This window comes from Mauremys mutica, chromosome 6 (genome assembly GCF_020497125.1).
Source record: "Mauremys mutica isolate MM-2020 ecotype Southern chromosome 6, ASM2049712v1, whole genome shotgun sequence".
Lineage (NCBI taxonomy): Eukaryota > Metazoa > Chordata > Testudines > Geoemydidae > Mauremys > Mauremys mutica.
The window spans coordinates 10,167,198-10,182,304 of NC_059077.1; the positions used below are offsets into that span (position 1 = coordinate 10,167,198).

Genomic DNA, 15,107 nt, shown 5'->3' on the forward strand with positions numbered 1-15,107 from the left:
ATCTGTGGTAGGAGATGAAAAAAGAAGCATTGATCCAGTATATCTCCTGCCAGCAGCAGGGAAGTGCGACAGCAGAGAAGGACCAGTGGTGCACAGAGGCAGGAATTTGGGATTCACACAACATATGTACTTTTTTTTTTTGTGATAAGAGCTTGCTCAGGTTTGATGGTCTCCATTTAAGGAGAAGAAAAAAAACAATTGATTCAAAATCACCTTAACTTGATGGCTTGGTCACCTGTTTTTCTTTTAAACTACTTGTAGAAGTTCAGAACCAGAAATCTATTTCTCAAATGGCATCTATGTTTACTATGGCCCCAATCTCCCCTCCCCACAGTCCCTTATCTGAACACCCCAGATTTTTATACAAATTCAGATATATACCAGATATAAACTTTTCAGCCTGGGCCCAATTCTAGCATAAAGATATTAAATGGGAACGAATCACAGCATTCAGTCAGAAGTGGAAAGTTACAATTTATGTATATACACAACTGGCAAAGGATTAAAGATATTTTAGATGGGATTTTAGGAAGATCACATTTGCTACTTCTACCTATGCCATGACATTATCTTCTATAAAAATAATTCACCAGATTTTATTGGGATAAATTCTGCTCTCTTTTACACTAATTCATGTCAGGAAAGAACTCTTCAGTGAAGTTACTCCAATTTTACACTAGCATGAGCAAACTGGCCCTTTGTGAGGGGTATGTTCTAGCAAAGGAGCAGTTTTAATGGAAATATTCTCTCTATATTTGATTTAATTCTACATAGCATATGGAGTTGCTTGACCTTTTATCAAACTGTTAAACCTGGAACTCATGGCAGGCATGTTGCGTAACTTCAAAAGGCTCATGGAGTTATACAGTGTTCAAAGTTTAAATGATAAAACGTTTTCAGCTGGCACAATAAAAAAAAGTAGCTAAGGCAGGTGATCACCCATCCTTTATTTTAAGATTATGGAAATGTATTAAAACTGATCACTACCATTTTAAATATTACATTGAAGCTTATGATAATTCCATTGTATACAGGAGGGCAGTAGAAATGTACACTGGAGAGAAACATACATGATATGCTAAGGGAAATGGGGTTTTCCCAAAAGGTCCCTTATAATAAAGTGGTGTTACTTATTTTTCATATGGTTTTCCCTTCCTTCCATCCAATCAAAGTGGTTATCCTAAACTAAAGTGTAAGTGGTCTGAGGTATCTTTCCTTAACGGCTGAAACTATCTTTTAGGCCTCAGTTGTACAAGACTGTGAGATGATTATTATATTATTTTGATGGGGCTTACATACCCCATATTAAGGGCTTGTCTACACGTAAAATGCTACAATGGCACAGCTGTTCCACTGTACTGCTTCAGCATAGACCTTACCTATGCTGATGGGATTTAGGCTGGCTTAACAATGCTGCTCAGGGCAGTGGATTTTTCATATCCCTGACCAATACAGTTAAACCAACCTAATTTTCTAGTGTAGGCCAGGCCTAAAGCTAAGGGACTTGTGGAGCAGTATTGGGCCAAAAAGACCCTGCACCTCAGCAGCTGCAGACCATGCACCAAATGGAGGACCTGCTTAAAAGGGGACAGTCAAGCAGGGAGGAGTGTGAAGGAGAGACTGTCTGCAGCCAGGTTGCAGCTTCTGGCACCAAGGAGTCCACAGGGGATGACCAGATGTCCCAATTTTATAGGGACAGTCCTGATATTTTTTCCTCTTATATAGGTGTCTATTACCCCACTACCCCCATCCTGATTTTTCACACTTGCTGTCTGGTCACCCTAACAGGGGAAGGGTCCAGACCATGGTTAAGACCGGAGTGGGAGGCCAAGGTCCTGACCCCCTTTACTCCCTTGCTTTTCCCCAACAAGAGAGAGCAATTGGACACTGAAAAGTGAGCAAGGAAACCCCCAACTAACTGTCTGAATTATTGGGACTGTTTAAGCAATAATTTGAGAGGGACGCTGAGGGCTGGTACCACACTCCAAACTGAAGAGAGAACAGGGGAGGTAGGAAGGGGTCCAAGGGAGACTAGTCTGTTTCCCCTGCTAGAGGAGACTAAGACTCTCCTCACATCTTCACCCTTGGGCCCTGGTGGAAAGGGAGGCCCTGGGTCCCTGTACCCTTCCCCCTTACACCTCTGCCCAATCAGGAGAACCGAGGGAGAACTGTAACTTGGCTGGTAGCTCTTCAGATTGCCTGGCCAACTCTGACACTCAGAGACCGCTGAGTCATGGCTTGCTCACTAGACCTGAGGGCCCCAAGTGAAGCCCCCTACAACTATAATAAATTATTGTAGAGAATATAAAAATAGAGACATTTCCTCCTTTTAACCTCTTTTAAAATAATAATTCTGATGCAACAGCCTGCTTCAGTCACTGTAGCTCAGTAGACATGGTGGACATTGAGTTATGCTCTCTTAAAATACATACTCACTCAACCACATATAATGCATTAAAACAAACAAAGCTAAAAGTTTGGGTCAAATCCTCAGCTGGACCAAGTCAGTATAGTCAATGAAGTCAGTGGAGCTGCGCTGATTCATATAAGCTGAGAATCTGGCCCTCTAACTCAATAATAGTTCTAAACACTTTTAAATTGCTCCACAAGTCTGTGTATGTTTTATACTCTTTTTTGTTTTTTAATGGACAAGGAAACTGAGCTGTGGTTTCTCCATATGCGACAGTGCAAGTCAATGGCAGCGATGACAGAAGAACATTTGTGCGCTGATGCCTAGCCTGATGCTCCATCTACCAGACCATGCTCCCTGAATCACTAAAAATCATCAAGTTGTGAGATAAGTGCAGAAATTTGGGTTGCTGGGCCATCTTTTGAGAATTTTTACCTCATCTCTTGGAAATCACAGTGGCTGGTGAAGCTTGATATTTAGGGTGAGAACTTTAAAAGTACTCAGTGTTGATCCTGTCACTTCACTGGGCAAGTGTTAGACGGACACTGAGTACTTTAGGAAAATCCCTCTTTTAATTGTTATGTTTGCCTTATATCTTTGCAGCAAGTATATCAAAATCAGTATTTTTATACACAGGAAATTAAAAAAAATTGTCACTGTCAGATTTTCCTACCGCCTTCTCCTAGCTAAAATCATGACAGAGTTTTGTTTACTAGGAAGGTGAGATTTTTAGGGTGAGAGAACCAAATGACTGAAGTGGCTGAGGGGACCTCCAAGAATCTGGAGTGGGCTGAAACAGGCAATAAACTTTCTCTGGAGTGCCCTAGTGCTTTCCAGTTGATATATAACAACATGGTCCTCCTAGATTTTCCAGAATTACTGGTGGAACAGTAGAGCAAGACTTACAACATTCATCTAACTATGCACTCCCTACAGACTGACAGAGGTGAATCCACTGTATAACTGTTTCAAGTAGTGCTGGGCTTGATTTTATTCTATTTTTTTCTTTAACCTTACTGTATAATAATAATAATAATAATAATAATAATAATAATAATAATAATAATGAAACCTTCCTTGATTGATGTCCACAGACATTTATCACCAAACCATTGGCAATGGAATTTAAGAGAGAGGGGGAAAATATAAATAAATTGAACGGTATAAGTAAACTACAAAATATTGGTATTATTGACTAGAAACATCAGAAACATTAAGATTAAATGTGCAGTAACATTTATGCATGTCTTTATCACAACATATTCTCCATGTGCATATGTGAAAAACCTTTATTGTACTAATCATTTGCTCTAATGTTGCCTAACTCTACTGGTCAAGTAACTGAGTCACATTATATTTCTGATGCTCCCCTTGATCTCTTTTGTACTAATTCCCACATGTTGTGCCGACAGTTCTCCTTTTATGCCTGAATAATGAAGCTTGTCTCTATCCTTGTGACCCATATATTGGAGGTTAAGGTCTTTGCTTTTACCTCTGTTACAAAATTATACATTAAGAGACTACTCACCTGTCCAGCAGTGTCTAGAATGTCCAAGTAAGCAGGTTCATCATCTATTCGTACTTGAGTTTTATAAGCGTCCTCTGAAAAACACAAGGCAATAGGGACAGCTTAGCGAATAGAAAAGGAAACAAATTTGCAGCCTTAGAGTGGGATTTTCAAAAGGCCTCAGTGTAGGCTTCTGTCCCCTCCCACTGAAGGCAACAGGTGTTTTACTATTGATTTCAGTGGCAGCAGAACTAAGCCAATGCTGAGGCCTTTTAAAAATCTCACCGTAAGGCCAAAGTTAGAGCTTATGAGGAACTTAGGAAAGGAGAAACGAGACATGCATTTTTATTACAATTCCCCAATACACTGAACGAGTGAAATTCACCCCATGCAGAAAGCTTGCACAAAATCAATGTACCATTTAATCCCCACTGATGCCTAGGTCTTCTTCTGTCTCACTGCCCAAGTGTGAATTTCACCTAATAGGAATAATACTATGCACTTCCATAGTGGCTTTCATCCACATACCTCAAAGCCCTGAACAAAAGACTATTGGAATTAGTGGGAAAGACATTTATTGGCTTCACTGAAGTTTGGATCAGCCCCTCGGTAGACATTAATTAACCACCCCTCACAACATCCCCATAAGGTGGGCAAATGGATTTATTTTTTAATAAATCATTTCAGTATTCTCACCCTTAACCAGGGGCGGCTCCAGGCACCAGCATGCCAAGCGTGTGCCTGGGGCGGCAAGCCACGGGTGGCGCTCTGCCGGTTGCCGAGAGGGCGGCAGGCAGGTTGCCTTCAGCGACATGCCTGCAGAGGGTCCGCTGGTCCCACAGCTTCGACGGACCTCCCGCAGGCATGCCGCTGAATCCACGGGACCAGGGACCTCCCGCAGGCAAGCCGCTGAAGGCAGCCTGCCTGCTGTGCTTGGGGCGGCAAAATACCTAGAGCCGCCCCTGCCCTTAACCACTGTGCTTGGTGGACCATTCTATTCACCCTTGGTTTGTCAAGCTAAATATATTTTTAAAGGGCTAGCTAATATTTGTGTATGTTGTTTTGCTCAAATTTATATTTCATTCCCCTCTCATTGTTTATATTCCCCTGTTAAGGCTAAATGGAGCCAAGGCATTGGACAATATTTATATTGGAAATAATTGTAGAAATTATCTGGGCTGTTTAATTAAATGATAATGAATGGCAGACTGTGTGGTTATGCTGATTGATGGGGTACCTTGGCTGTACAGCGATGCATGAGGTGAAGACAAGTGCTTTCAATGCACCAGAGAAGTGTCATTAATTAGCATGAGCATATGGTCAGCAGTGTCCTATGGCTTGAGGGTGCAAGCCCTCTACAATCAGAACTCCCATTGAAATCAATGAGAGTCCCAGGGACAGAGAATTTTCAGCACTGGATCCTTAATGGCATTACATTGCAGGTAGCAGGAAATATAAATAGTACATTCAAACTCATTTCTTAGAGATGTTGAACTCCTCAGTTACCCAAATATTATAATAGCTTATACCAAAAAACCAACAAAAAAACCCAACAACCCCCCCCCAACATTAAAAGAACACTAGGGCTGTACGATAAAGTATGCACAAATGAAGAATGGCCAAAGTAAATGTTGCTTCAACAACCTTAATTCTGCCCCCTTCTGTGCACACATTACTATTTAGGGTATGTCTACCCAGCAGAAACTCTGCTCAGACTAGCCTACCTGAGCTATCATCAATCCAACTAGTGTGGGTAACAAACAGTAGTGAACAGCACAGCACAGCATGGATTCCAGAGTGGGCTAGTGAGTAAAATGTGCACCCGAGATCCATTCCTGACTTATGCTGAAACCCACACTGCACTGTCTTCACTGACTCAGGTAGGCTAGCCTGAGCACAGCTTTGGCTGTGGAGGTGTACCAACATCTTTAATGACATAATCTCACACTATTATTTCCTGTTTCAGGCTCAAATTCAGCAAACTATTGACACGTGCCTGACTTTAAGCAAATGAGTATTCCCTTTGGCAATAGAATTACTCACGTGCTTGAAGTTGAGTATGTGATTAAGCACCATGCCTTATCGGGGCCTCATCATCCAATCCAATGTGCAGTGTGTCAATGGATATCTTTCCATTGGGTGTTGAGGGTGTTCCTCAATTTGTAGGCTGTATAATACTCAGTGCATGAAATAGCACAACATTTTAACTACCCTATCCAGGTGTGAAAGGGAAGGTTGCATGCAGTGCCACTGCTTTCTGTCAAGCAAAAATTAATACAAAATAATTTATTTCCTCAATGTAAGTTTAATTGTGAATATTTTAAAATAATTATTTTAAATGCATTGTATGGGCTTCTATGTAATGTGTGTCATCCTCCCAACTCCATCCTGGCTCTGTGGCTTCACTCTCTCCAGCCCACATGTTGCGGTCCAATTTCTTGGACCAGTGTAAATTCAAAGTCTCCTGACTTCAGTGCAGTTACTTCACGAGCACTGTTGTAACTGAAAACAAAATGAAGGCAGAAATGAGGCAAGAGCCCAAAACACTCGCTACCAGAGATGTGCTGGCGAGAGCCTCTTGCTAACAAAACCACCCATACGTTTCAATGAAGGAGAATCTCAGCTTCCAATGTAAAATAAATACGTAAATAAATAAAGTGCTGATACTCCACTCTGTTACTCTAGCTGGATTCCAGTGGAATTCCACTGGAATCAACAGGGTTCCTCCGGTGTACATCTGGAGCAATACAATCTGTATTATTTCCTACCTAACATTTTTGTTGTATTTTTGTGAACTACACTGTGCTCTGAGCAGAGGTTTAAGCTGCTCTCAACAGTGTCCAAGTGTTTGACTTCAATGAATCTCTGTGCATGGATCTGATTTAGTTTAAGACAAAAAGCAATAGATGGGTGAAACAAACATGACAGTGTGAACTGGGCCACAGTGGTGGGGCATGACTCACAGTAATTCCAACACAGACCATCTGTTTGTAGGCATAATGAGCCAATCAGTGGTAGCAAATCAGTGGTAGCAATATCTAAACCATCACAATCTAAATAAGAGTAGAAATATTGTTACGGCTAGTTGAAAATTTTCTGTCAACTCTTTTTGGACAAAAACCTGGGTTTTCAATTAAACAAAAGTTGTCACAGAAAGTGTCCACATTCCTTGGGGGCGGGGGATGATTTTTTAATTGGAAAACCAAAAGCCACAACACCAAAAATTTTAAGCTGATTTTTTGGGGGGGGGATGTTAAGATTTTTTATGAACATTCAAAATTTTTCGTGGGGGAAAAACATTCTAACTGTCCCTATTATAACGAGTATTATCAATTATTTTATTATTTACTTTTCTTCCTTCTATTGTTCTCTAATTTCAGATGAGAGGAAACACTTTTTGAAGTGAGTTTAACACACTGTGCTGTCTTGACACCACAGTTGTCTTTTGTATTCTTTACATATTCTGTATTAGTTTTTGTGATTCTTGTTTTCCTAAAAGATTTACGGAATCTTTCCTTCCCCCTTTTTTTTAACCATGCCAACGATAGGGACATAGTTCTGGAGATAGGAGCACATTAATTACTTCACATTGGAACTGCCATAAATTTTATCTTAGCACCAGCTAACTTGGGTTCATAAAAAAAATTATCACACAGCTTCTTCTGCTGCAAGCCAGCAACCTCTTTATGGCAAATTGACTTGGATGGGCTACAACCAAAGAGAAATTTGGAATGGACTTTTCATCTGCATCATAAAGACATGTTCTATTTCCTGAAATCTAGGTGACCTGCCTGGTTTCTGCAGTAGCTAATGCTGTTCACATCCAGGACATCAAATTTCCCCCTTTCCTCTCTATCTTCCACACTATCAATCATATGCACTTACAAACAATCAGTGACTCCCTTGTATACCCAAGCCAAAATGTATTTTATTTTGCTAGTTGGGTGCCAGATGAGCAGAAGGATGTTCAGCTCAGTCAGTCAGACTCTGCGGGTCTGCATCTTTTTGCTTTCATTGTGTGCCAAAAGAAGAACAGATGACCCTCTCTTCATGTGCATATATTACCTGCTACACTCTCATGTCGGCTCCTGGATTCTTACACACATAGGGTCTGATTCTAAACCTCATCCTGTCATGAGTAGTCACATTGTCTCCAGTAAGACCTCCAGTAAGAGTAAGGACTATTCAAGTATGTCATAGGTCTCACCCCCACTTAGAGCTGTTGGGTTCCAAAATGGGGACCTGCATTGGTTCCCCTAAACTAAAATCCTAGTTTAGATCTGGTAAAAGCTGCCACCACCCAATAATGTATGTGTATTGGGACACAGTCCTTCCCCAAAATCCTTGGGGATCCCAAGAGCCCCAAATCCATGGAGTTCTTACACCTAGGAGAAATAAACCATTCCCCCCTGCTTCCTTCCCCCTCCCTTTTCCTAGGAGAGATACCGGAATCCAACTACAGAGGGATGCCTCCCTCCTCCCCTTTCCCTGAGAATCCACCCAAGGAAAGATCAACCAAGTCCTTTACAGAAAAGATTTATTAAAGAATAAAAAGAAAGTAACTGTCTCTGTAACCAAGATGGAACAATACACAGGGTCTAAACTTATCAATCTCTGGAGAGGATTCCCCCTCCTTTCTTTCTCAGTAAAAGCAATAACAGTACAGAATTAAAGAAATTCTATAGCAAAACACAGAATTGCAGATACAGAAAACAACTCAAAAGACTAATCCGCCTTTCTAATTAATACTCACTATTGGATAGTAGGAACTACTCCAGGAGAACTTGGAGACATGACTGGCCTCTCTTAGATCCAAAGAGAGCACAGAGCCAACAAGGAACACAGACAAAGGCTTCCCGCCACAGAGATTTGAAATTATCCTGTCCCTTGATTGGTCCTCTGGTCAGGTGTTTCTCAGGTTACTTGAGCTTGTTAACCCTTTCCAGGTAAAAGAGACCTTAACCCTTAACTATCTGTTTATGACAAAGTAAGAAAGACATCTGGCACGAGGCCCAACACCCCATATCAGGCAATGGATGTAAATCACCTTATGATGAGATAAGGTATGTATACCCTTGGAAATCAGTTAGCAAATTCTGCAGGGCTTGTAAAGTTCTACAGCTAACTTGCATATAATCGTACTCATATAAATATGTAAGCACACAAAGATGTGTATTTGGTGATAAACTGAGCTTGGCTAGAGTGGAATTGCCTACTTTCATTGTCTTTGCCTTGTTTTTTGTGCGTGAAGAACTTGTGCAGACAGGAATATCCTTTAACAATAGGGTAGGAAAATAGGAATGACCATGTTGATCCACCCAATAGTCCATCTGTTCAAGTATCCAGTTGCCAATACTGTCCAGTAACACATATTAGTATATATCATCCCAGTGTGTATGAGTAGTTCAGAGTATTCCTTCCACTGTTTGTTATTTTAAATTTGTCAGCACTGAATTACCTATGCCCTTTCACCTAGCTTTGTTAGATTCTTCTACTTAGTCTTTACCCTTAATAATTTTGTGTCATCTGAAATCCGGCCACTTCACTGTTGACTACCTTTCACAGATCATTAGAGAATATATTAAACACCTGTTCCTAGCAGAAGACTCTGGTTGCTGATTGCTTGTAGAATAGACAAGAGATCACCACAACTTTCTGGTACCCCAGACCTCACACACTGAATCTATCTTTGCCATAACCAGACAGGACCTTCCTGTATCTCTGGTGTAGTTTGGCTTTTTAATAAAATACAAGTTGAAAAGTACTGTTGCGTTCAATGCTGTCAATACTACACTTCTAGTCTTAGTCTGATAAACAGAATACAGTGTAGGCCTTGGGAAGACTAGGATGGTGTCAGGAGAAATAATGCGTAGTTGCATGTGTTTTTGCTAGTCATAAGGGCATGTTGTAAATGGATTTGCTCAAGGTCACACAGGAAGTCTGTGATGGAGAAGAGAATTGCATCTGGATCTACTGAGACTCAGGATAGCATCCTAACCACTGGACAACTAGTTTGGGAATCAACTATCTCAGTTTTCAATTCCTTTGTTTAACTTAACTGATGTTCTAGCTGCCATGAAGTCTACTCCCCTAGCTGAGTTCTGTGGTCAGTCTTAGTCAGCAATCAGGGCCGGCTCCAGGCACCAGCCCAGCAAGCAGCTGCTTGGGACGGCCAATGGTGAGGGGTGGCAGGTCTGGGTCTTCGGCGGCAATTTGGCGGTGGGTCCCTCACTCCCTCTCGGAGTGAAGGACCAGCTGCCGAATTGCCGACGATGACTGAGGCGGCGGCGGTAGTGCCGCAGATCGCAATCGCGGGATTTTTTTTTCTTTTTTCATTTTTCCCCCCTCTTTTTGCTGCTTGGGGCAGCAAAAACCCTGGAGCCAGCCCTGTCAGTAATAAAAGCTAAAAGCTTCTTTCCTCCTAACAGGTCACTCTGTTTTGTTTCTCAGCTAACCATAATGTCGCCCCTTTAAAGTCATTATGTACCCTTCTTAAGCATCTGCTCTCAAATTAAGCTTCTCCCTCTTGTTGGGCTGCCCAGTGGCTCAGCTCTCTGTACTGCAGAGCAAGACTGATAACACACAGCTGCTGAAGGTGCCTGATTGATTTGTAGATAGGTAATTTACTCATTAATTTGCTCAATGGTCCCAAATGCAATTCAGTGCCTTCCAAGTTCTAGGATGTATTGCCTGGCACACTTTCTATCTCAGTGCTGTCTGTAGGTACACACAAAACTATCTTTCTCCCTCAACACCTGCTTCTAGGCGTATTCATTTGTTTCCCTTTCTTTCTTTTGGTGAAAGTCAGCAGAGATGGGTGCAGGTTAGCTTCTGTTCGGGTGCTGATTTTCTGTAGTCATAAAAAGAAACATCATTAATGGTGATGGGGGTTGAGCAAGGGGACCCAGTGGGGGTATTTTGTTTTGAGGATTGTCTTCTCCCATTCTGCATGTTATCAGACAATATATTACTAGGCAAATCAGAAAAGAAGAGCCCACTTGCTCTGCTCTCACAACTAGCAGAGGCACCAGAAATTCTGCAAGTGGCCCAAGTGAAAAATGAATCTGCAGCAAACTGAGTGGGATGGGAAATGTCTGAAGGTACGATGGTCATGAGTAGGGGATGGATAGACAGTGAGAGGGAGATAGAATATAGTGTTGGACATGCAATCCAATGTAAAAGCTTCTTTTTCAGATTACTGATGTCAAGAATGTTAGCTCAAGATTGTCAGAAATCCAAACTGAGTACTACATTCTGTTTTTGTACCGCACCTAGCACATGGGGCCTTGGTCCATGATTAGAGCTCCTAGAAGTTACAACAATATAAATACATAATCAAAGCTGCTTAGGTTTCTGAGGGAGTCTGAATGAATATTGTTGGGGTATCATTAAAACTAACTAAAAACCAAGGCCTAAAAACCAGAACACTTAACATTTTGTAACAGGAAAAATATTGATAAGATATAGCGATACAAAAGTAGAAAGGTTTTGGACTTTGAGTAAAATAAAAAATCCCCCTGACAAATTAGTGTTTGCAGAGGATAAGAAATGTTGACATTAAAGAACCACAGCGTCCTTTCTAAAATGCCGCTTCTAATAGATTAAGCAGGAGGAAATATACTTATGAAAACACACACTGATCTATAACATTAAAATGAAGGGTTGCTAATGATAAGATTAAAAGCTTGTTAGGTATGTGTTTAATAAATTGTAATTATTGATATTGAGGAACTATAGATAAGGTAACACACAGGCCAAAGCTTTGCCTGGCATGAGTGTATTTTTGTTAATTTCCCTTTGATACAATTTGCTGATTGGTTTAAAATGATATTGTTGGCAAGAGAAGTAACCTGTCGTGCTGGAAGATGTAAGTAAGAGAGACAAACATGGAAAGATAAACAAAAACTCCCTTGTTCTGGGAACTTAGAAACAGGGCGACCCGGAGCAACATGACACAAAACTATACATTCAGCAGGAAAATTGTAGGCAATAGGTGATTAATGCTTAATGTACGGCTTGTGTAAAATTCATTAGATAATGTGTTGACTGCTGATTGAAGGAAAATTAGGTAATGGAGAATGTGAAAATGTATAAGAATACATATAAAAATGGGCCCCAAACTGGAGAAACGCTGGATCGGAAACTGAAGAATGAGACTGAAGGATCAGACCACGAGATCAGGGGAGATGACAACCATCATGGAAGAAGGGAGGACTTCACAGTGCTCCAGAATGAAGTAATTTAGGCACATTTAGCTATTCCCTCTTGTCTGTTATTACTTATTGGCATAAATGCATATCACTTATGATATCTAGACAATAATTCTGTCTGAAATTGTATTAAATAAAGGCAAAATTGATAAAGCAGAAATTGGGTGGACGTGTTGATTCAGTTTCCTACTCTACACTCCCAACAGATATGTGATAAATGCCACATATGCAGTGGATACCTGCAATGTGAAGTAATACCCAACACCCACTACAAAGGGCTCAGGACTAGAAACAGATTTAAGACACAAATTTTCTGATTCAGATCGGAACATCCCAAAGTTTGGGGTGATAGAATGATTTATAATGTCTCTAGTACCCAATAAACCTGGGCTGGTTTCTGAGATATATGCAGCATTCCACCATTTCATTCTGAGGTTGCAGGCATTGTGCTTTCATGTTCAGAGTCAGAATGGGCTCGGATGCCAGTGGCGACGTTCACAGGAATCCTTGGAAAGCAGAAACACTAGGTTTTGCTGCCCAACTCTAATTAGGACTCACACAATGGAGACAAAAAGCTAGAAAACAAAGTGCCATCTCTTTTTCATGGAACAAACAAGTACAAAAAGCCAAATGAAACATGTAAAGAGCATGTGAACAAAAAGAAGCCACCTGGGGTCCCTGCATCTGGAGGTATATTAGCTGACAGAGATTTACTGTGAATATCTGCTAAAGACAGCGCATGATGCTTCAGATCTATTACTGCACAGCAGTGACTATAACAACAGCAAAACTGAAAACAGTAAGGTCCTTTATCAGATCACAGAGAGCTGCTTCTAGGCAGCAGCTCTGGAAATTTCAGGGCATTTGCTTAATATTCAGTGAATACACATCTACTTAGGGGTCACACTGAACATATTGTATGTGCAACTGAAAAAAAAACGTTTATCACAGCCTCCTCTTGTCCACATAAAGGGTAATAGTCTTCTACTGCTATCAGCTTGTGGCTTTACCACTTTAGCTCAGGCAGTAGATATTTGTGCTGCAGTGCTGGGGATCCTGCATTTAAATCCAGGTGACAACTCAGGCAGGGGCTTGTTGCACAGCTCCTTGATTTGAGAATGCACATCTAGCATGAGGGAGCTTATATAAGCTACCCTTATTATTTACTATTTTTTACAGGATTTTTGAGGCCCATGAGAATTTTAGGTCCTTCGCAGAAAATCCATTACAGATGACTCCCCATCTCAAAGTGTTTAGAATCTAAATTGTGCACTAACAAACAGGTGACAATAGAACATCCTCCGGGAGGGAGAGGGATGAAGAAGAGCCTGGGGGTATGGAGATAGGATTACACAGGTGTTCAGCTAAGGTGACGCTCGCACATGGTGCAGGAGAGCACAAGCCTTGAAAAGGGGTGGCAAGGGTGAGAACAGGCAGAGCAGGGGTGGGTATACAAGAATGTTTCTGGGCTGGCCCCATGGATTTCATAATGGAAGGCACACTGGAGTCGTTGCCCGGAAAGGGATGTGACACTCCTCAAGGCTACCCAGGGTCATGAGGCATCTCGCTATCACCTTCCCTTGGCATGAAGAAGCCTTGTCTGTGCCTGACATGGCTCAGTGCCCCCATCTCCACGGGCAACACAAACAGTCCCCTCTAGGCCTAACCAGCCATGCTGTCACAGGTTAGCAATTGGCACACCACAACCCTCAATTCCTCTGAGCATCTCCCTGGAGCATCCAGCCCCTGGGCCACTGAACACTCAGTATTCACAGATTTGCTGTTTCCAAAGAAACAGTGCAGCACAGCTTACCAGTTCCACTGCAGATCACTGCACCGCTCAATACACAGCACTGAGATATGTTTACACTGAAAACAAGTAAAAGTTTATTTAACAAAAGCACAGAGCTTCTGGTGGTAACGAGTATTGGAAACAAATGGCTACACATCAGATAAAATTGTAACACATTTTACAGCTTAGACTTAATTAGCAAGATACTGTCATGTCTTGTAGAGTATTGCTCACCCCAATTCCTTGCCGCACTTTACAGCCAGGTTGGCTGTGACCCTCATTTCGTGAGACAAGCCCGTTTGCCTCCTAGGTGAAGGATTCAGTGTGTCCCTGACTAATCATTTGTCCTATTTATAAACAGGTCCCCCCTCCCTGTGCTGTTTGTTTCTTCCTGTAGATTTCACAATATCCTAATTGGCACCTGGCTCAGTTTGCAAATAGGCATACATTGTGAGGCACATAATACACCATGCACAAATGGCCAGACAGGGAGATATTGATCAGTTACCTCCTGCCTGAAAGGAACATCTGCGAGCTATGTCACCCCCTGTGATCTTCCCTCACTCCAATTAAGGACATAATTTTCAGAGTAGATACACAACTCTTTAAACACTATCTGTACATACATTTCTGAATGATTATGATGCCTGTCCAGCGGACTGCTGGCTCTCAGTAGAGACCTCACGTGCTTTCCTTTGGTGAACTATTGTGCACATATCCAACCCAGGGGATCTCTGTAAAACCCTATGCACCCCTGTGCCCTTTTCCACTTGGCAGAGTTCCTGGGTCACCAGAGGCCACGGGTTAGCTGGCCCCTGCTCACTGAATAACAGAGATGGAGGGGTCTATGGATGCTATTCTAGCCCATAGGCTTCTCAGAGGGGTGGATTTCACCTCCCTAACGTTTTAATACTCCAGCCATATTGATTCCCCCTATGGCAGCTTCTCCAGTCTATCAGAGGGATTAGCACTTCCAGGTCCTCTGCCCCACCTGCCTGTAGTGACTGGCCACAGGATCTATGGAAAAAATAGTTCTGTGGCCCCTCCTTTGGTCTACCCCCAGCCTGGCCTCATTATGGCTTTCAATACCAGCCTAACAAAGAACCTTGACTTGAGGGGCATAGTGGGCCCAGTACAGTGCCCATGTGAGGGGCTAAATGGTGCCAAGGTCCTTGCACTAGTTATCAC

The 15,107-nt window shown here is 41.9% G+C and overlaps 1 protein-coding gene across 3 annotated transcripts in view; it reads right to left on the minus strand.

Annotated features, from left to right (window-relative positions):
• RIT2 (Ras like without CAAX 2) overlaps window positions 1-15,107 on the minus strand; it is a 282,203-nt gene that overhangs the window by 138,142 nt on the left and 128,954 nt on the right. For all 3 annotated transcript variants that reach the window (XM_045021680.1, XM_045021681.1, XM_045021682.1), the window contains exon 3: window positions 3,939-4,012. In XM_045021680.1, coding sequence (XP_044877615.1) covers window positions 3,939-4,012 — 74 coding nt within the window. The remainder of the gene's footprint in view (window positions 1-3,938; window positions 4,013-15,107) is intronic.